Source organism: Haemaphysalis longicornis, unplaced genomic scaffold (assembly GCF_048455015.1).
Source record: "Haemaphysalis longicornis isolate Haplotype H1 unplaced genomic scaffold, Haemaphysalis longicornis Haplotype H1 scaffold_12, whole genome shotgun sequence".
NCBI lineage: Eukaryota > Metazoa > Arthropoda > Arachnida > Ixodida > Ixodidae > Haemaphysalis > Haemaphysalis longicornis.
The window spans coordinates 117,006,099-117,020,946 of NW_027526225.1; the positions used below are offsets into that span (position 1 = coordinate 117,006,099).

Consider the following 14,848-nt stretch of genomic DNA (forward strand, 5'->3'; position numbering starts at 1 on the left):
GAAGTGTAAGGAACTTTCCTCATCGGGCCGCTCGGACGAACACTCCCAGCGCCCACTGGTCACCCGAGCACAAGCCGTGGTGGCAGCCCTTCGGGCAGCCATGGTGACCCCTTAGGCCGGCGGTGTCAATAAAAGTTTTTATCTCTCTCATAATCCCTATCTACTTCCTGCGGCAAAATAAACGCTCATAATAATAACATAAAACAAAAGTCGCTCGCCCAGAAGCCGCCGAAAGGTGGCGGTGAATTTCATTGAGAGCATTTCTTCGAAGACGACGACGGGGAAGGCGAGGCATCTGAGCACGCGTAGTCAGTGTCGCAATCTCAACTGCACGCAATCACTCCGCCAACCACAGCAGGAACAATGGGAAAGGTGACCGAAATCTTTGTAAAACCTGTTATTTAGGTTACCAGCGCCTGAATATGGGAATGTTTCAAGCCTCCCGAGGTTCCCCTCTTCGCGCGAAAACATTAAGAGCGTTGACTGTGCATAGGCCCCGCCCTAGCGACGAGATCGCGAGCAGCTGAGGGTGTAGTGGCGGTCGCCTTAACTGACGCTGAGTGAAACACATGCAACCCCCATTGTCCGCAGTTGTTTCCACTGGCGCCTGCTTTCTGACAAATTGTTTGGCTTTCAGGGCAGCGTGGAGGTCAAATTCGATTACTTCTGCACCAAAAGAGGCATCGCTTCCACAACAGTCATGGTAAGCCCTAAACTCATTTTTTTGTAATGCGTAGTATTCCTCAAGTCCCCCCACTATGATTTCGCATCGTTCTTTGAGTCGGTCGGTTGGTCGTCTGTGTCCATGGCTATGTTGAGCCGGTCCGCCTTTAGTTGGCGCCTTTCTATATCCAACGATGTGCGTCTTTTTGACGTGAATAGTCCTTAGGCCACTTCGACTTCGGCGTGTACGGGTGCATGCGTTCCGCCGGCCAGTGACTTTGAATCCCTAAGCGCTGACTGGTCAGCGATCTCAACGCAAGGCACGCCGTAACGTGGGAAGGCATCAAGAATCTGATACACTCGCGAGGATCGAAACAGAAACTCATGTTAATTGTCCTTACCTTAGCTCTAAAACATGCCGCAGAACGTTTTACGCGCGCAATGCAATGGGCTAGAAGATTGCCACATTTTTTTCGCCGGAAATCTCTCTGGGCTGTTTTTTTTTAGCTGCTAAAGGAAATTAGGAGGCAAGTTGGACTCGAGCAGCGCAGGACAGGGGTGCCTGGGAGTTGATGGGAGAGGCCTTCGTTCTGAAGTTGACCTAGTAGGCTATTGATGGTGAGGATGATGACGACAACGACGGCCTTGGCATGTCGCATGTGCCCACAGTGGGTGATGAATGGGCAGCGGGGCCAGTGCGATCAGTCGGGAACGTTGAGGAAGCTGTAGGGAGATGCCAGGAATGGTGAATGGTGACGAAGACGAAGAAGCCGACGGAAAGAATATGACAATCACCCGCACTCGGGTGCATGTTCAGAAACAGAGGAGTGCGTGCAAGAGGAAGAGGAGGAAGACGTCGGAACGCGGGGATGATGCAAGAACGGCTCGGCTGGAGCTTGGGGCGCTCCCAAAAAATTTCACGCATCTCTATGAAGTGAATCATGACGAGTGGGCGAAGCACTGGGGATCGTTCTTACCACAAATCACACTTGGCATTGCCCACTCGCGCGTGTGAATGAGTGACAAAGCGTGTGTGCAGTATATACATTTCCAATCCAATCCGATACAATTCAGTTTAATCCAATCCAATCCAATCCAATTCACTTTAATCCAATCCAATACAACCCAATAAAATGCTCCTCGCGCATGCGCAACACTGTGTCACGGACACCAAGCCCCGGACAAAGCGAGGTCCTGAGGTGCTTCGCTCCTAAAAAAGGCGAATGTCACCCGTGGACGGCGTCCGCGCTGCAGCGCCGGGACGTCGCCAGCTCTGCCGATTGAAATGGCCGAAATGTTTGTTTCAACCATCTCTGTTGTTATTTGTTTCGCCCAGAGGAACCATAGAATACGCTATCACAGCGGAACACCAATAAACAAGGACGGATAACGTTATCAACAAAAGCTTTCTAGGACACAAGGATGAATTGTACCCAGATAAAAAAAACCATGCGGCAGCTAGCCGAGTGTTCTATCCGATATTGCGAAAATTCAGCGTGACTGATACGGTCATCTAACTGCATTCGTGCTGTTTCGTCATGCTAGAGCTGCTACAGTCACTATCAGGCAGGAGCCTGTCATTCGCAGCCGCCCTGTAAAAGCCGCACCGCTTGCTGGTCGCCCGCCGTCTTTGCTTCCTTGACGAGCCGCAGCATTTTGAGAAACTTAAAAGGCCCTGCAACACCTTTTTCAACTTTTTTTTTCTCAATCTTAAATTCTTGCAGAGCGTAGTCAACCGACACTCAGTACTTAGATTAGGGAGTCGCAAAGTACCTCAGCCAAAAATTACTGCTCTATGTCCACCAGATAACTTAGAAACTTGCTCAAAAGGTTTTTCTCTCTTTGCCGAGTCTTGGCGTTCTTCGACCACTGGAATTACGTCATTCCAGCGGTTTAGCGGCTATTGCCTGCTTTCTACTTTCCTTCAGTTGCAGCAATGAACGCTTTTCGATAGCCACTTTGAAAGAAAGCCACCAAAGCCAAGCAGGAACGGAAGACGTATCTTCTGCGACGAGAAAATCACGCGGTGCCGCTTAGTGCTGGCGATAACTACAGCGTTCGCAGTGCTTCCAGACGCGGAAGAAAGACGGGAAGCGTTTACCGGAAGTGTTGCAGAGTCCCTTCAAAGCAATCGGTCCGATAACGGATGCATCGATTCGTACAGCCATATCAGTTGGTCAAGTTATAACTCAAAGAAATCGCCACGGATTTGCCTCACCACGGCGCCCAATAACGACCAAGCAGCGTGACCAAATCTGCGATTTTGGTGAATGGCGAGGTCAAGCATGTGATTAGTGAGAGCAAAAACAAACAAACAATCTGCGCATACCGGGTTACCAGCGCAGATGCACGCCTTGCTCTGTTGTCCCAGCGTAGAGTTTATTCTTTACTCGAATCGTACGTATTCCGGGCGTCGTCATTCGCCGAATTCACACATTTGGTCACGCTGATTGGTGGTCGTTCAGGGGCGTTGGTGACGCGAATTAGAGGCGATTTCTCAGAGTGAACGCTGAACTTTATGGCGTGTCATTCTTGCGAGCGTTAATTAATTTCGTTTTTTTAGACAATTTTATGAATCCCAGAAAATGGAGTGAACCCTCGTTTTAAAGAGGGGCCCGGGAAAGGAATCTGACTGTGTTATAAGCGTACTTCGTTAAAGCGGGGATAATTTAATTACGTTATAATGAGCGTCTGCCGTGTCTTGATAAGGCTCGTTTGGTAATTGAGAGTAATTCGAGGGTGACGTATATTCCTCGTGGCGTGAACACGCTTCACACGCCGCTGTGCGGTCACACCATTTGTCTGGCAGTGCCGGCATCGTCGTTTTCAATGGCGTCTGAGAATGCGGGCCTATGTCTTAGCGCATGCGCGCTGTCGATTAGCCCAGCTTCGCGGAAAGCTTGCGACAGGTGCGCTACAGAAACGCATCAAATAATGCCAGCGCCGGATGGGCTCTGAGTACCAGTGTCCTCGACACTGTGCCCGATTACGGCCTAACTCCGCAGGGACTCTCCCTGGTTCTGTTCATGTTCCTTCTCCTGCTGAACAACTTCTCCGGCGTCTACATGTGGCTGCAGTACATGAGCTTCACCTACTCCCTCATGGGCTTCTTCCTGGCCATCCACAGCGTGTTCTCGTCGAACGACAGCAGCACCACCGTCTTTGTGAGTACTAGAGACAACCATTAATTGGTTAAAGAAGTACTGACACGAAATTTCAAAGCTGAGATAACTTTGTGAAATGCTTCCTTTTTATCAGGAGATATCTTCTAGCAAGTTTCAACAGTATCCTTTCAGTATAGCATATTTTAAATTCATTTTTATTTCTGTCCGCACGAGAAAGCCCAGAGCGGGCCAGCATGGCGTCATCTGATACTTGCCCCAAACTGCGACGTCGGGGCTCCCTTGGTGCAGCCGACGCGCTGGCTGCGGTTGGCGCGCGTTGCTACGCCGTGTTACACGTCATGGTTTGGGATATGATGTCATGCTGCCCGTGCGCGCGGGGATAGTGAAGACCACGTGAAGACCTCGCCCGATGTGGGAGAGTGCTCATGGAGTGCCTACGCTCGCTTGTGCGCGCGTCCAGACCACTGGTCCAGACCGGCAGCGGTGCGACACGAATGGTGACGTCACGTGCTATCTCCTGTCATGGCGGCCGCTCGGCGTTCGTTTTGTCGAAACCGAAACTGAAACGAATAAACGACGGCGTAAATGATTGTTTACGTTGCGACCGACCGTCGAATGTGCCATTTTATGATTAGTGGGCTAATAGGCATCCCATAGCAGCGAAAAAAAAAAACGTAAGAAAATTTCGTGTCAGTACTCCTTTAAAATCACCCACGCATGTAAGAAACTCTCGTTTCTGTCAAGGGGTTAACTCTTGCGCGTATTTACTGCCTTTTTAGAGACAGTTCCCCATAGTTTTGGAGAACGTGATACGCATCGGGTTCCATGTATATTTAAAGCGAAAGCTTTCTTAGTGGAACTGATGGTGTCCATTCAAATAACTAATGCATTTTAAATGCAGAGCATTTCTTTAACTCACGATGTCACCAGGCGTTGTCGGCGTGCCTCGGCGTCCGCAACAGCCGCTCCAGTCCCCCACTCCTCCTCTCCCGCATCACTCTACCCTCCTCGCTCTCAACAACAGGTCCACACCCCTCACCCTACACTATATAAAAAAATAATACTTACCGGTGCCTGGTTTCGATCCCTCGACCCTGCGGGCGGAACGCGAGGTACATGGTGTTCTTCCCACTGCGCCACAAAACCGACACAGAATGGGAGGCTACGAACGCGCCTTATATCCTTGACTCATTCAAACTACGTCAAGAAGCTGCTGATACAACGCATTCACTACCACCAACTCCCCAAACACTAAACGTTAACGCAATACACCCACCCCCTATGCGACGCATTTACTCGAGTCCCCCACGCGGGGAGATGGGCCCTTTTTTTTTCTATAGAGCAGTTGGTCAACCCAGATGCTCCGATAAGATCTCTAAACACACGGCATGCGCGGGAAACAGGGCTTCCATTGTGTCAAAACGGTTACTTGAAAATCGCTAAAACGGAACGGTTCTCGATAAAGACTATACACGCATCGATCATGAAGAAGGGGTACAATAGTATACGTTTATCTCATGAACAACGTATCGGCATACATTCAGATTGTTCGTAGATGCGTTTACTTAGTGAGCGAAAAATCGGGGCATCGGTTCGTTCTTCGTGTGCGATTTCGGTCATCGAAGGTTTGACGATCAATTGGACGCACTTTTAGCGAAGGTTTTGACGCACTTCTGGTGCAGTTTTGATGTCCGAAAGCTTTCGCGCTTCCCTTACCTTTCTTTGGGAAGGGATGGGAAAGTGTTTTCATGTCTTTGAACAAAAAACCCCGAAGCTCGATGTATCTTTGGAGCTGGAGGCGTTGGAAAACGAACGTCCCGGTGTGTATGCTATTAGTACGTCATCACCACCTAAGTAGCGCAGCGCAAACGACAAAAAGGACGACAAGGAGAGCGAGACACACAGACGCTGACTTAAAGGGACAGACAACCGATTTTTGTCGAGTATATATTCTCTATCCCAAATGAAAGGGCATCACTTAAAGCACCTTGACGAGAAACGGTTTTGCTGATAACGCCCTAGAACTTTTTAAATCGAATTTTTTGATCTACGAGCCGTATGTGTCCCTCCCAAAACTAATGCTGGCAACCATGACATAGAGTAGCTCGAACATACTTTTGTCTGTATGCGAAATAAAAAACGGTATTTAAAAACTTGTTCCCAGCTAAAAAAAAGTTTGAATCGCCGGCTTTCCTGTTCCTTTATGTGTTTTTTTAATGCAACGGTCTATTTTGCATGAATGCGCCATCTGTTGGGATAGACGATAGGTAGAATCTGGCTTCACGGTGTGGAGGCGGGAAGTTCAATTCTCCCACAGGGCGCGACGTTTTTTTTTTTTAAGCTGCCATTGGCGTATTTGGAAACTGAAATCAAATATTTTGGCAGAACAAACGCCGCTGACTCATGCAGAATCGTCAAAGCTCCTTCGCTGGGTCTGTTTACTGAACGCGGCCGTTGATTCTGGGCATGGAGGCTCAGTTAGCCACACTGAGAGGCCTGCTGAGAGGCACCCAGCGACGGCGGGCGGCGTGTCTTTAAACATTTCAGAATAATGTTTCTAAATACATATACAATTTAATCTTGTACAAATACTTGTGTTAAAAGGTTTTCAATACGCAAATAAACGTTTCAGAAGTTACAGTAGCTGCTAGGTTTGCAGGTCACGTGACAGGGACACATATTGTAGTGTCAAGTTTCGACACTACGAACCGCCACCCTTCCGATTTCAGGAAGTGCGCTGCCAAATTAAAATTATTTCCGCCAGTGTGTTTAGAAATTGCTTGTGGTTATCGGGCTATATAAAACGCTGGCTTTCATATGAGCTAGAGAACATATACGCGACAAAAATCGGTTGTCTGTCCCTTAAAAACTGTGGCATCTGGCGCATAAATGCAGCAGATATCAAGCCAACAAGCAAATGGAAACAACACACGAAAACAAAACAACAAAACTCTCACTGCTCTCACTAGCTTACACACTGCCCATATAAATGATTTCTTTTGCCGATAGCGCGACAGAAGGAAAGCTTACACATGTTTCTTCCTTCTTTGCTATTGCATGAGCCCTGATAGTTTCCCTCGTGTGTTTTTGCACATTTTTATTCAATGTCACGGTGCGATTGAAGATAGGCTTGCACCTACACTCTATACAATGTACGCCTAGACGGCCGCTATTCCACTTTTCCACGTTGAAAACTGTTCCTTTAACCCATCATTGGCGCATCTCCCTGTTTTTCCGATATATTATTTGCCACATGATCAAGGGACGCTATGAACTACGTTTGTGACAACAGATCGAATAAACGGTCATTGGTCTTCTTCCCACATTCCAGAGCACTAGGGGTTTCACTATTAATCTGTCTCCAAAGCCCCGAAAGAGCTTAACCGGAGCAGAAAAAAACAACACTGGCATCGGCAAGCTTAGCAATACTTTCTAGATTATGCGATACTTTGCGTGTACGGCAGTAGCGCAATCATCTCGTTTCTTGTGTGTTTTTTTTTTCATCCTTCTTTTGCCCAGCCTTCATTTTCTTCACCAACCCTTCGGCAACAGACGTTAATAAATGTCCAGGATAATCTGCATTAATTAGGCTATTGACCCGGTCTTCAGTCTGAAACTAGAGCGCATCATATGAATACATGACTCTTGCGCTATATAAAAGTCGCTTAAAATGGGTGCAATGCATGGACCAATGCAAATGCCATCTTTTTGAACACAAGGTGCGCCGTTACAGGTTCTGAAAAAGCGATAACAGTCCGGCAGCGTTCTGAAAGGCGACCGCTCCATAAAGGTCGATCACGTCTTCTTAATACTAAGGGAGTTAATTTGGGGAATCGAATAATAAAGGTCTTTTAAACAGAATGAGCATTCTATGTAGTGGTTGTCTGCTTTACCATCTAAAACTTAAATAACATCCGATGAATATTTCACCGCGAGGGGATCGTTAATACCTAAAACCCGTAGCTTATCCTGTAAAAACAAAGATACAGCTTTCTGCCATTTTTCACTCGCGGACAGTGCCCTGAAGGGCCGCTGAACCTTATGCATCTTTTCGCTAAAAATATTTTAAGGGTCTAAAAGGAGGGGAAGGCCAGTAACTCGATGGAGAGACGAAGTAAGGAACTTCGGAGGCAAAGAATTGACTCGAGCGGCGCAGGACAGGAGCGTTTGGAGGTCGATGAGAGAGGCCTTCGTCCTGCAGTGGACCTTAGTAGTATAGCGAATTGGAATGCTGTTGTTGCTGTTGTCGTTGATGATGATGATTATTTTGAGAACTTTTAAAGCCTTCCAGGAAGTTTTGCCACGTCACATAGCATTGCAGCATTATTCTTTACTTTTGAAAGGCCAATGTTATCGTCGCGGCAAAGAACGGAGCCCAGTGCTTCTAATGCGTTTGAAGTATACATACCTTTAGGAAGTATTCCGAATCCCCCTTCCTTATCAGCGGGTAACAGAACTAATGAGTACAGCAATAAACGTCAGTTTGGCCCATAGCTTATCACCACTTGGATATGCATTTTGTGTAGATTAGTTAATGATAGGCACCATTTCAAGATCAAAACGTGAATACTTATCCAGCTTATACCTCTCGTCACTTGGATATGCACTCAGAGTATACTAATTATCAGTAGACACCATCTTCAAGATCAGTAGAGTCAAACTAAGAGTGTGCGCGTGTGCGTACAGCCTTCATCAAAATTTTCTAGGCCAAGCCAGAGGTGCCTGATCACAAAGAATTCAAAGCAAAAGCTCGCTCGCCAATGACATACGCTAGTTAATGAAGTATTGTCAAATTTCAGTTTAAAGAACATTTGTCATTCATTTTTAAATACCATTTTATGATAACTAGAATATTCTGTGTTGGTTTGCGGGGATAAAAAGTTTATTTCTAACCCATTTTGTAGAGACTAGATTTTGCCGTTGTGCTTACTGTCGTGCTCGAGTTTTGCCTTATTAGTGGACTTTTTGTTTAGTTAAGAGTCTGCCTTTTGTGTTCTTTTTTTCGTTCTCCTTTTATGCTGAGGGGTTTTTTGTTGTTTCTTTTTTCAAAAAAGTTGTCTTCTGCCCATTGTTTTTTAATTCTCTAAATATCATCACTGGCATACCGCGTTCGATTTTTACACTTAGACCTCCTACTTTGTATTTACCCATTCACGTATGTGTATTTACCCATTCATGTACCCTTTTGGACATACAATTCTATTCGAGCTCAAAATTTTCACTGGTATTGATACTGGTTTGCTCCCCAATTATGACGGCATGACTGAGTGTCAAAATTTTTTTCCGCCGTTCGTTGTGGAAAAAAGAGGTGGCGGAGGGGAAAAAATGCTTTCACTGTTATTTCTTTAGCACGTTACGTTGTTATTTGTTCAGAAATTACGAATTAGCTCAAGCATGAGCACACAACGCTTGCAGTGTGAACCAAGCTAAATTCTTGCTTGGTTTTTATATTTTCATGCGTTCAGTTCAGTAGTTTTTATTTCTTGCCTGACTTCAATGGGTAAACATGGGGTAAGACGTAATACGCTCGCCTACCTTCATCAACGTTCCCCCCTTTTTCCGTTCCAGTCGACGCTGTACTACGGAGTGGGTGCCATCTCCTTTCTGGCGGGCGGCTTCACTGCCATCTCAAAAGGGTCCGAGGGCTTTCTCGGAACCGTCGTTGGCGTACGTCTCGGCTGCTGCCTCTTCTCGCGTCGCCTGAGCGTTACGTAGCATACACACACACACACACTCCCACAAAAAAACACGCAGACTAGTAACACCGCTAAGCAGAAAAATTTGGCGACGCAGGCACTGTCACGGTGGAAGGCACTTACAAGATAGAGTTGAGCTATATGTCCGCACGGAATCTCTCTGACTGTATCTGTCTAATGTCCACCAGAACAAAATGCAAAAAGGGAGAATTACACAAGAAAAAAAGGGATACGTGAGTTTTTCGTATTCTTCCGCGCCATTTCTTGTGTGATTTGACCTTGGCTGTGTTGTGTTCCAGCATAAATTTATACCTATTCGTAGAGCTTACCAAAAATATGGGTAATATTCAGTAGGCTTGATTTGTAGAAATAAAGGGTATACGAGTAACGAAAAAAAAAATAGGATACCACCTTAGAGTTCAGTCGACAACGTCGAGTCCGTGAGCAGACCTGCAAAAGAATTGTTCAGCACTTGTCCAGGGAGAGGTCGGTCATATATAATATAAGCATAATTGTGACAAATTTAGACAAAAAGCTAAGGTAATTTTACGCAGGGAAGCTTTTAACCGTGAGTAATAAAATACTGCAACAAGTGAATGATTATAGTTCATTTTATTTCATTTATTTGTTCCTTAAAGGCCGGAGGGAATTACATAAGGAAGGGGGGGGGGATTGCGCCAAGATATAAAAATACACTGTAAACAACAACACAAAACAGCAAAATAGAAATCAACATCAGTTAGAAATAGCGAAACTATTGCAAACATGATAAATTCGGGAGAATACAAGGGAAAGAAACGTAACGGAATTTTCACGATTGATTCGGAAGGAGTATCACGTAAAGGCCGATAGGTTCGTAGTTTCAAGTTTTTTGCGAAATATTTCGCGGTTAGTGCACGAAGCTGTGTCATTGGGTAATGAATTCCGAATTGCTATTGTGTGAGGAAAGAAAGAACTATTCCTTGATAATGTGCGTCACTTGATTCTAGAAAGTGGGTGAGTGTGGTTCGCTTTAGAGATGAGCGGCAAAGTGTATACTAGAAATAGAACAGCTCACAATCGTGATTGGACCTGAGTTGGTTCATTGTTAACAGTTGACTTGTTCAAATGTTGAGGCAGCCTTGTGGTATAAATTTGTCTATTTCGACTTCTATTCAGACATTTTATGTCGGGGTAAGGACAAAGCAAGACTGGCATCAATGGAGACCAGTCGGATGCCATCAGCAACGAGCGTTTAGAAGCCTGCTGGTGTGAACGTTAAAAGGACCCTGCAACACTTTTTTCAACTTTAAAAAAAACTTAAATGCTTGCAGAGCGTAGTCACCCAACACTCCCAGTACCTAGATTAGGGGGTCGCAATGTACCTCAGCCAGAAATTACAGCCCTATGCACATAAGATAACTTGGAGACTCGCTCAAAAGGTTTTTCTCTCTTTCCCGGTCTTGACGTTCTTCGACGGCCCGAATTACGTCACTGAGGCCATGTAGCGGCTGTTGGCCGGTTCTCCTTCAGTTGCAGCAATGAACGCTTTTCGATAGCCACTTTAAAAGAAAGCCACCAAAGCCAAGCAGGAACGGAAGGCGTATCTGTTGCGACGAGCAAATCACGCAGTTCCGCTCCGTACTGGCGATAACTAGCTTTCGCAGTGCTTCCAGACACGAAGGAAAGAGTGAAAGCGTTTATCGAAAGTGTTACGGGGTCCCTTTAACAAGCTAGTAGTGATGTCAACTGTACGGTGAGCATGACTGAACACGTACAATACCTGCTAGCTTTATTGAAAGGAAAGCTTCCTCTGCGGGACCGAAGGCGTTCTGTCAAAAAACTAAAGCATTTTCGCGTAGACCGGTTGTTCGAACCGAGAAGCTCTCATTAGATCTCTGGACACACGGCGCGTGCGTGTAAGCGGGCTTCTACTTGTAAGTGATGAAAAAGTAACGCTTCTAGATAAGACAATGCACGCATCAATAATGAAGAACAGGCACAGTAGTATGCCCTTAGCTTATAAACGATGTATCGGTGTAAATGTATTTCGAAGATGCGTTTGCTATGTGCGCAAGAAATCGTCGCACGGGTTCATTCTTCGCTTGCATTTGGGTCGGTGAAGATTTCACCATTCATTGGACGCACTTTCAGCGAAGGTTGGGCGCACTTTTAGATTTCGTCATTCTCTCAATTTTTTTAGAAAGGGTGATAATCTATTGTCACTTCGTGCGTGCACCATATTCCAAAGTCCTGGTCGTCACACAAAAACACTGGTTGGTTGATTGATTGACTGTAGGGTTTAACCCGCCGACGCAACGCAGGTGATGAGGCGCGTCGTAGTGGAGGGCTCGGGATTAATTTTGACCACCCGGGGATCTCTAACGCGCGCCGATATCTCGTACAAACGGGCGTTTTTGCTTTTCGCGCACAAAAAATAAAACACTCCGTCTACTCAGAGAAGAAAGTCTCAACGGGTCCGTGGTTGGGATTGCCTTTCGCAAGCAGCATTTTTAAAGAGTGCCGACTAACACGACGTGTTTGCACGCAAAAATGTTAGGAAGAAATCTTGCGGTGTTGTTTACATTTGTATGCTTTGTTCCCATCGCATCGGATTGTTCAGTAAGTACTCAGGGGACTGTAACTGTCCCCTGAGTGGAAAATGTTAACGTTTCACGCAGTTTCCTTCGGATATGTTTAAGACACGCATGCTAGGAAAAGGAAACTTAGGTGGAATGAGACACTTATGCTTGTAAGCAGTTGCGCTTGCCTGCGCGTCAGTGCGTAACATATTAGTCCAAATAATGAGAACTTCAGAGGTGCACTCTTTGCCGAAGATTTTAAGGCGTGAACAAAGCGATGAAATGGACGAACTTATTTCCACCCAATCTGTCCAAAATTATACCTTTTTGCATCCTTTAGCAGGGGCATGAAGGAGCGACCCACTCTCTGCACTCACTCGTCTTAGTCTGGGGTAACGTGGGTTTTGGTCGTTAGGTCATTCCTGGGTAATCTCGTATTTCGGGCTTGTTCGGGTAGAAGGCGCTACTGAAACCGAAGGAAAAATTCGCACGCGCACGCTCACAAACACACACACAAAAACAAAAAAAAAAAACGGTAAGATTTTTTTTTTTTTTCTGATGCCTTACTTCCCATTTCTTTCAGACCATTTCCGTAGGCCTGGGAGCTTTCATGATCATCTTCACCGTATGGGGATCCCAGATCTAGGCTTCAGCCAGCGGAAGTCTGCGAAGTGTCCTTCGAGGACGACTGCCTTCTTTTTTTGCTTTGTTTCTGTTTTTTTCGGAGGAACTATATCTTGGGCGGCTGCAATATATTGACGTCCTGTGCGGTTTTGAAGAAAATAGAACTTCCTTAATCTTTTCCTTTGTGTATGTATGTGTGTATTTATTATTCTCCAGGAAGAGAGGAAGGTCCACCAGCAGGCGTAAATTGTCTCGCCTAGGGGCGGACACTGGAACGCCTGCTGGTGTAGGGGAGGTGGGATAGGGAGGAAAGAGTACATAGGAACAGGGGGATAGGGTAGAGGGCTTACGTGAAACAAATAAAACACATGGGCAAGATTAACAGGGAACATATATAAAACACATAGGCACGGAGCAAGTTATATCTTGCTCCGTGCACATAGGTGAAAGAAAAAACGGGGAGTTAAACAATTGAGCAAAGTTCGCGAATACAATAAACACTACACATGTACAATAAACATCAAGATGAAGAAAACAATGGTGTAGCAGAAGAGACACCCACACCTGTATACGCATGCACGCGCGCACGCACGCCCCCACACACGCACGCACACGCGCACGCACACACGCACACACGCACGCACGCACACAGAAAAGCTGCACCATCAGCAGCACTCTACTGAAACCTGGGCGGTTACATGATGTTGTAGCGGAGTGCGCTGTGGAGCCCTGAGGCAGCCAGGTATTCACCCAGGGCCTCGAGCACTTTGTCCCGCTTCCTGGCACTGCCTGGGGCCAAAGCAGTCCCTCAAGTGCCCGCACTCCTCGTAGCACCGCCAGAAGCAACGCCCGCCCTGCCGCAAACATGGGGCACTCGTGCAGTACGGGCGGCAGGGACTGTACGGGCACTCGGCAGTAAGTGCAGGCAGGACTAGCCACCCCGCTCAAGTCGGTGTTTCCGCTCTGCCGTCCACGCGTCGCCCACGCGGAGGCGCAGGACGGTCGAGCGCATTCGACGAGGCAGCCCGCGCAGGTGGCGGGCCCCCTCTGACACGCAGCCGCGGGTCTGGGTGCGTGGTATGGAGGTGTCGCTTGATGAGCAGGCGGGCGTCGTCTGCTGCCGCCTGGGCCACCGTCTCCGTGGTAGCAGCGTGCGTGCCCCGACGGCCAGCTCGTCAGCCCGTTCGTTGACATCCATCCCGATTTCGGCGGGGACCCGCGGCAGCAGCAGCAGTGTGGCGGACACATCGATCTAAACGTGTGAAAACGTTCTTGCAGTTGCTGCACGGAGCCTCACCGGGATTCATCGTACGCCAATCGCAATCACCGGACCCTGGATGTGCCTGCGCTGCTGCGCATGTACGGAACCGAGATCGAGCTGCTCGCATCACGCCTTAACTGGCTTGATTACCATCACGCCCACAACGGTGACGGCATCTTCTGCAGCTATAAAGGAAGCCCGACGACGTCTCCCCCAGCATTTGGCAGCAGCAGCAGTGTGGCGGACACATCGATCTAAACGTGTGAAAACGTTCTTGCAGTTGCTGCACGGAGCCTCACCGGGATTCATCGTACGCCAATCGCAATCACCGGACCCTGGCTGTGCCTGCGCTGCTGCGCATGTACGGAACCGAGATCGAGCTGCTCGCATCACGCCTTAACTGGCTTGATTACCATCACGCCCACAACGGTGACGGCATCTTCTGCAGCTATAAAGGAAGCCCGACGACGTCTCCCCCAGCATTTGGCAGCAGCAGCAGTGTGGCGGACACATCGATCTAAACGTGTGAAAACGTTCTTGCAGTTGCTGCACGGAGCCTCACCGGGATTCATCGTACGCCAATCGCAATCACCGGACCCTGGCTGTGCCTGCGCTGCTGCGCATGTACGGAACCGAGATCGAGCTGCTCGCATCACGCCTTAACTGGCTTGATTACCATCACGCCCACAACGGTGACGGCATCTTCTGCAGCTATAAAGGAAGCCCGACGACGTCTCCCCCAGCATTTGGCAGCAGCAGCAGTGTGGCGGACACATCGATCTAAACGTGTGAAAACGTTCTTGCAGTTGCTGCACGGAGCCTCACCGGGATTCATCGTACGCCAATCGCAATCACCGGACCCTGGCTGTGCCTGCGCTGCTGCGCATGTACGGAACCGAGATCGAGCTGCTCGCATCA

At 47.6% G+C, this 14,848-nt stretch overlaps 1 protein-coding gene across 1 annotated transcript; it reads left to right on the forward strand.

The window, feature by feature from the left end:
• Nucleotides 1–3,506: 3,506 nt before the first annotated feature.
• On the forward strand, nucleotides 3,507–12,788 carry LOC144162141 (uncharacterized). Its single transcript, XM_077692629.1, has 3 exons — nucleotides 3,507–3,827; nucleotides 9,357–9,455; nucleotides 12,629–12,788. Exons 1-3 carry the CDS (start codon nucleotides 3,690–3,692, stop codon nucleotides 12,689–12,691), a joined length of 300 nt encoding a protein of 99 aa, XP_077548755.1. The 5' UTR covers nucleotides 3,507–3,689; the 3' UTR covers nucleotides 12,692–12,788.
• The last annotated feature ends 2,060 nt before the right edge of the window (nucleotides 12,789–14,848 follow it).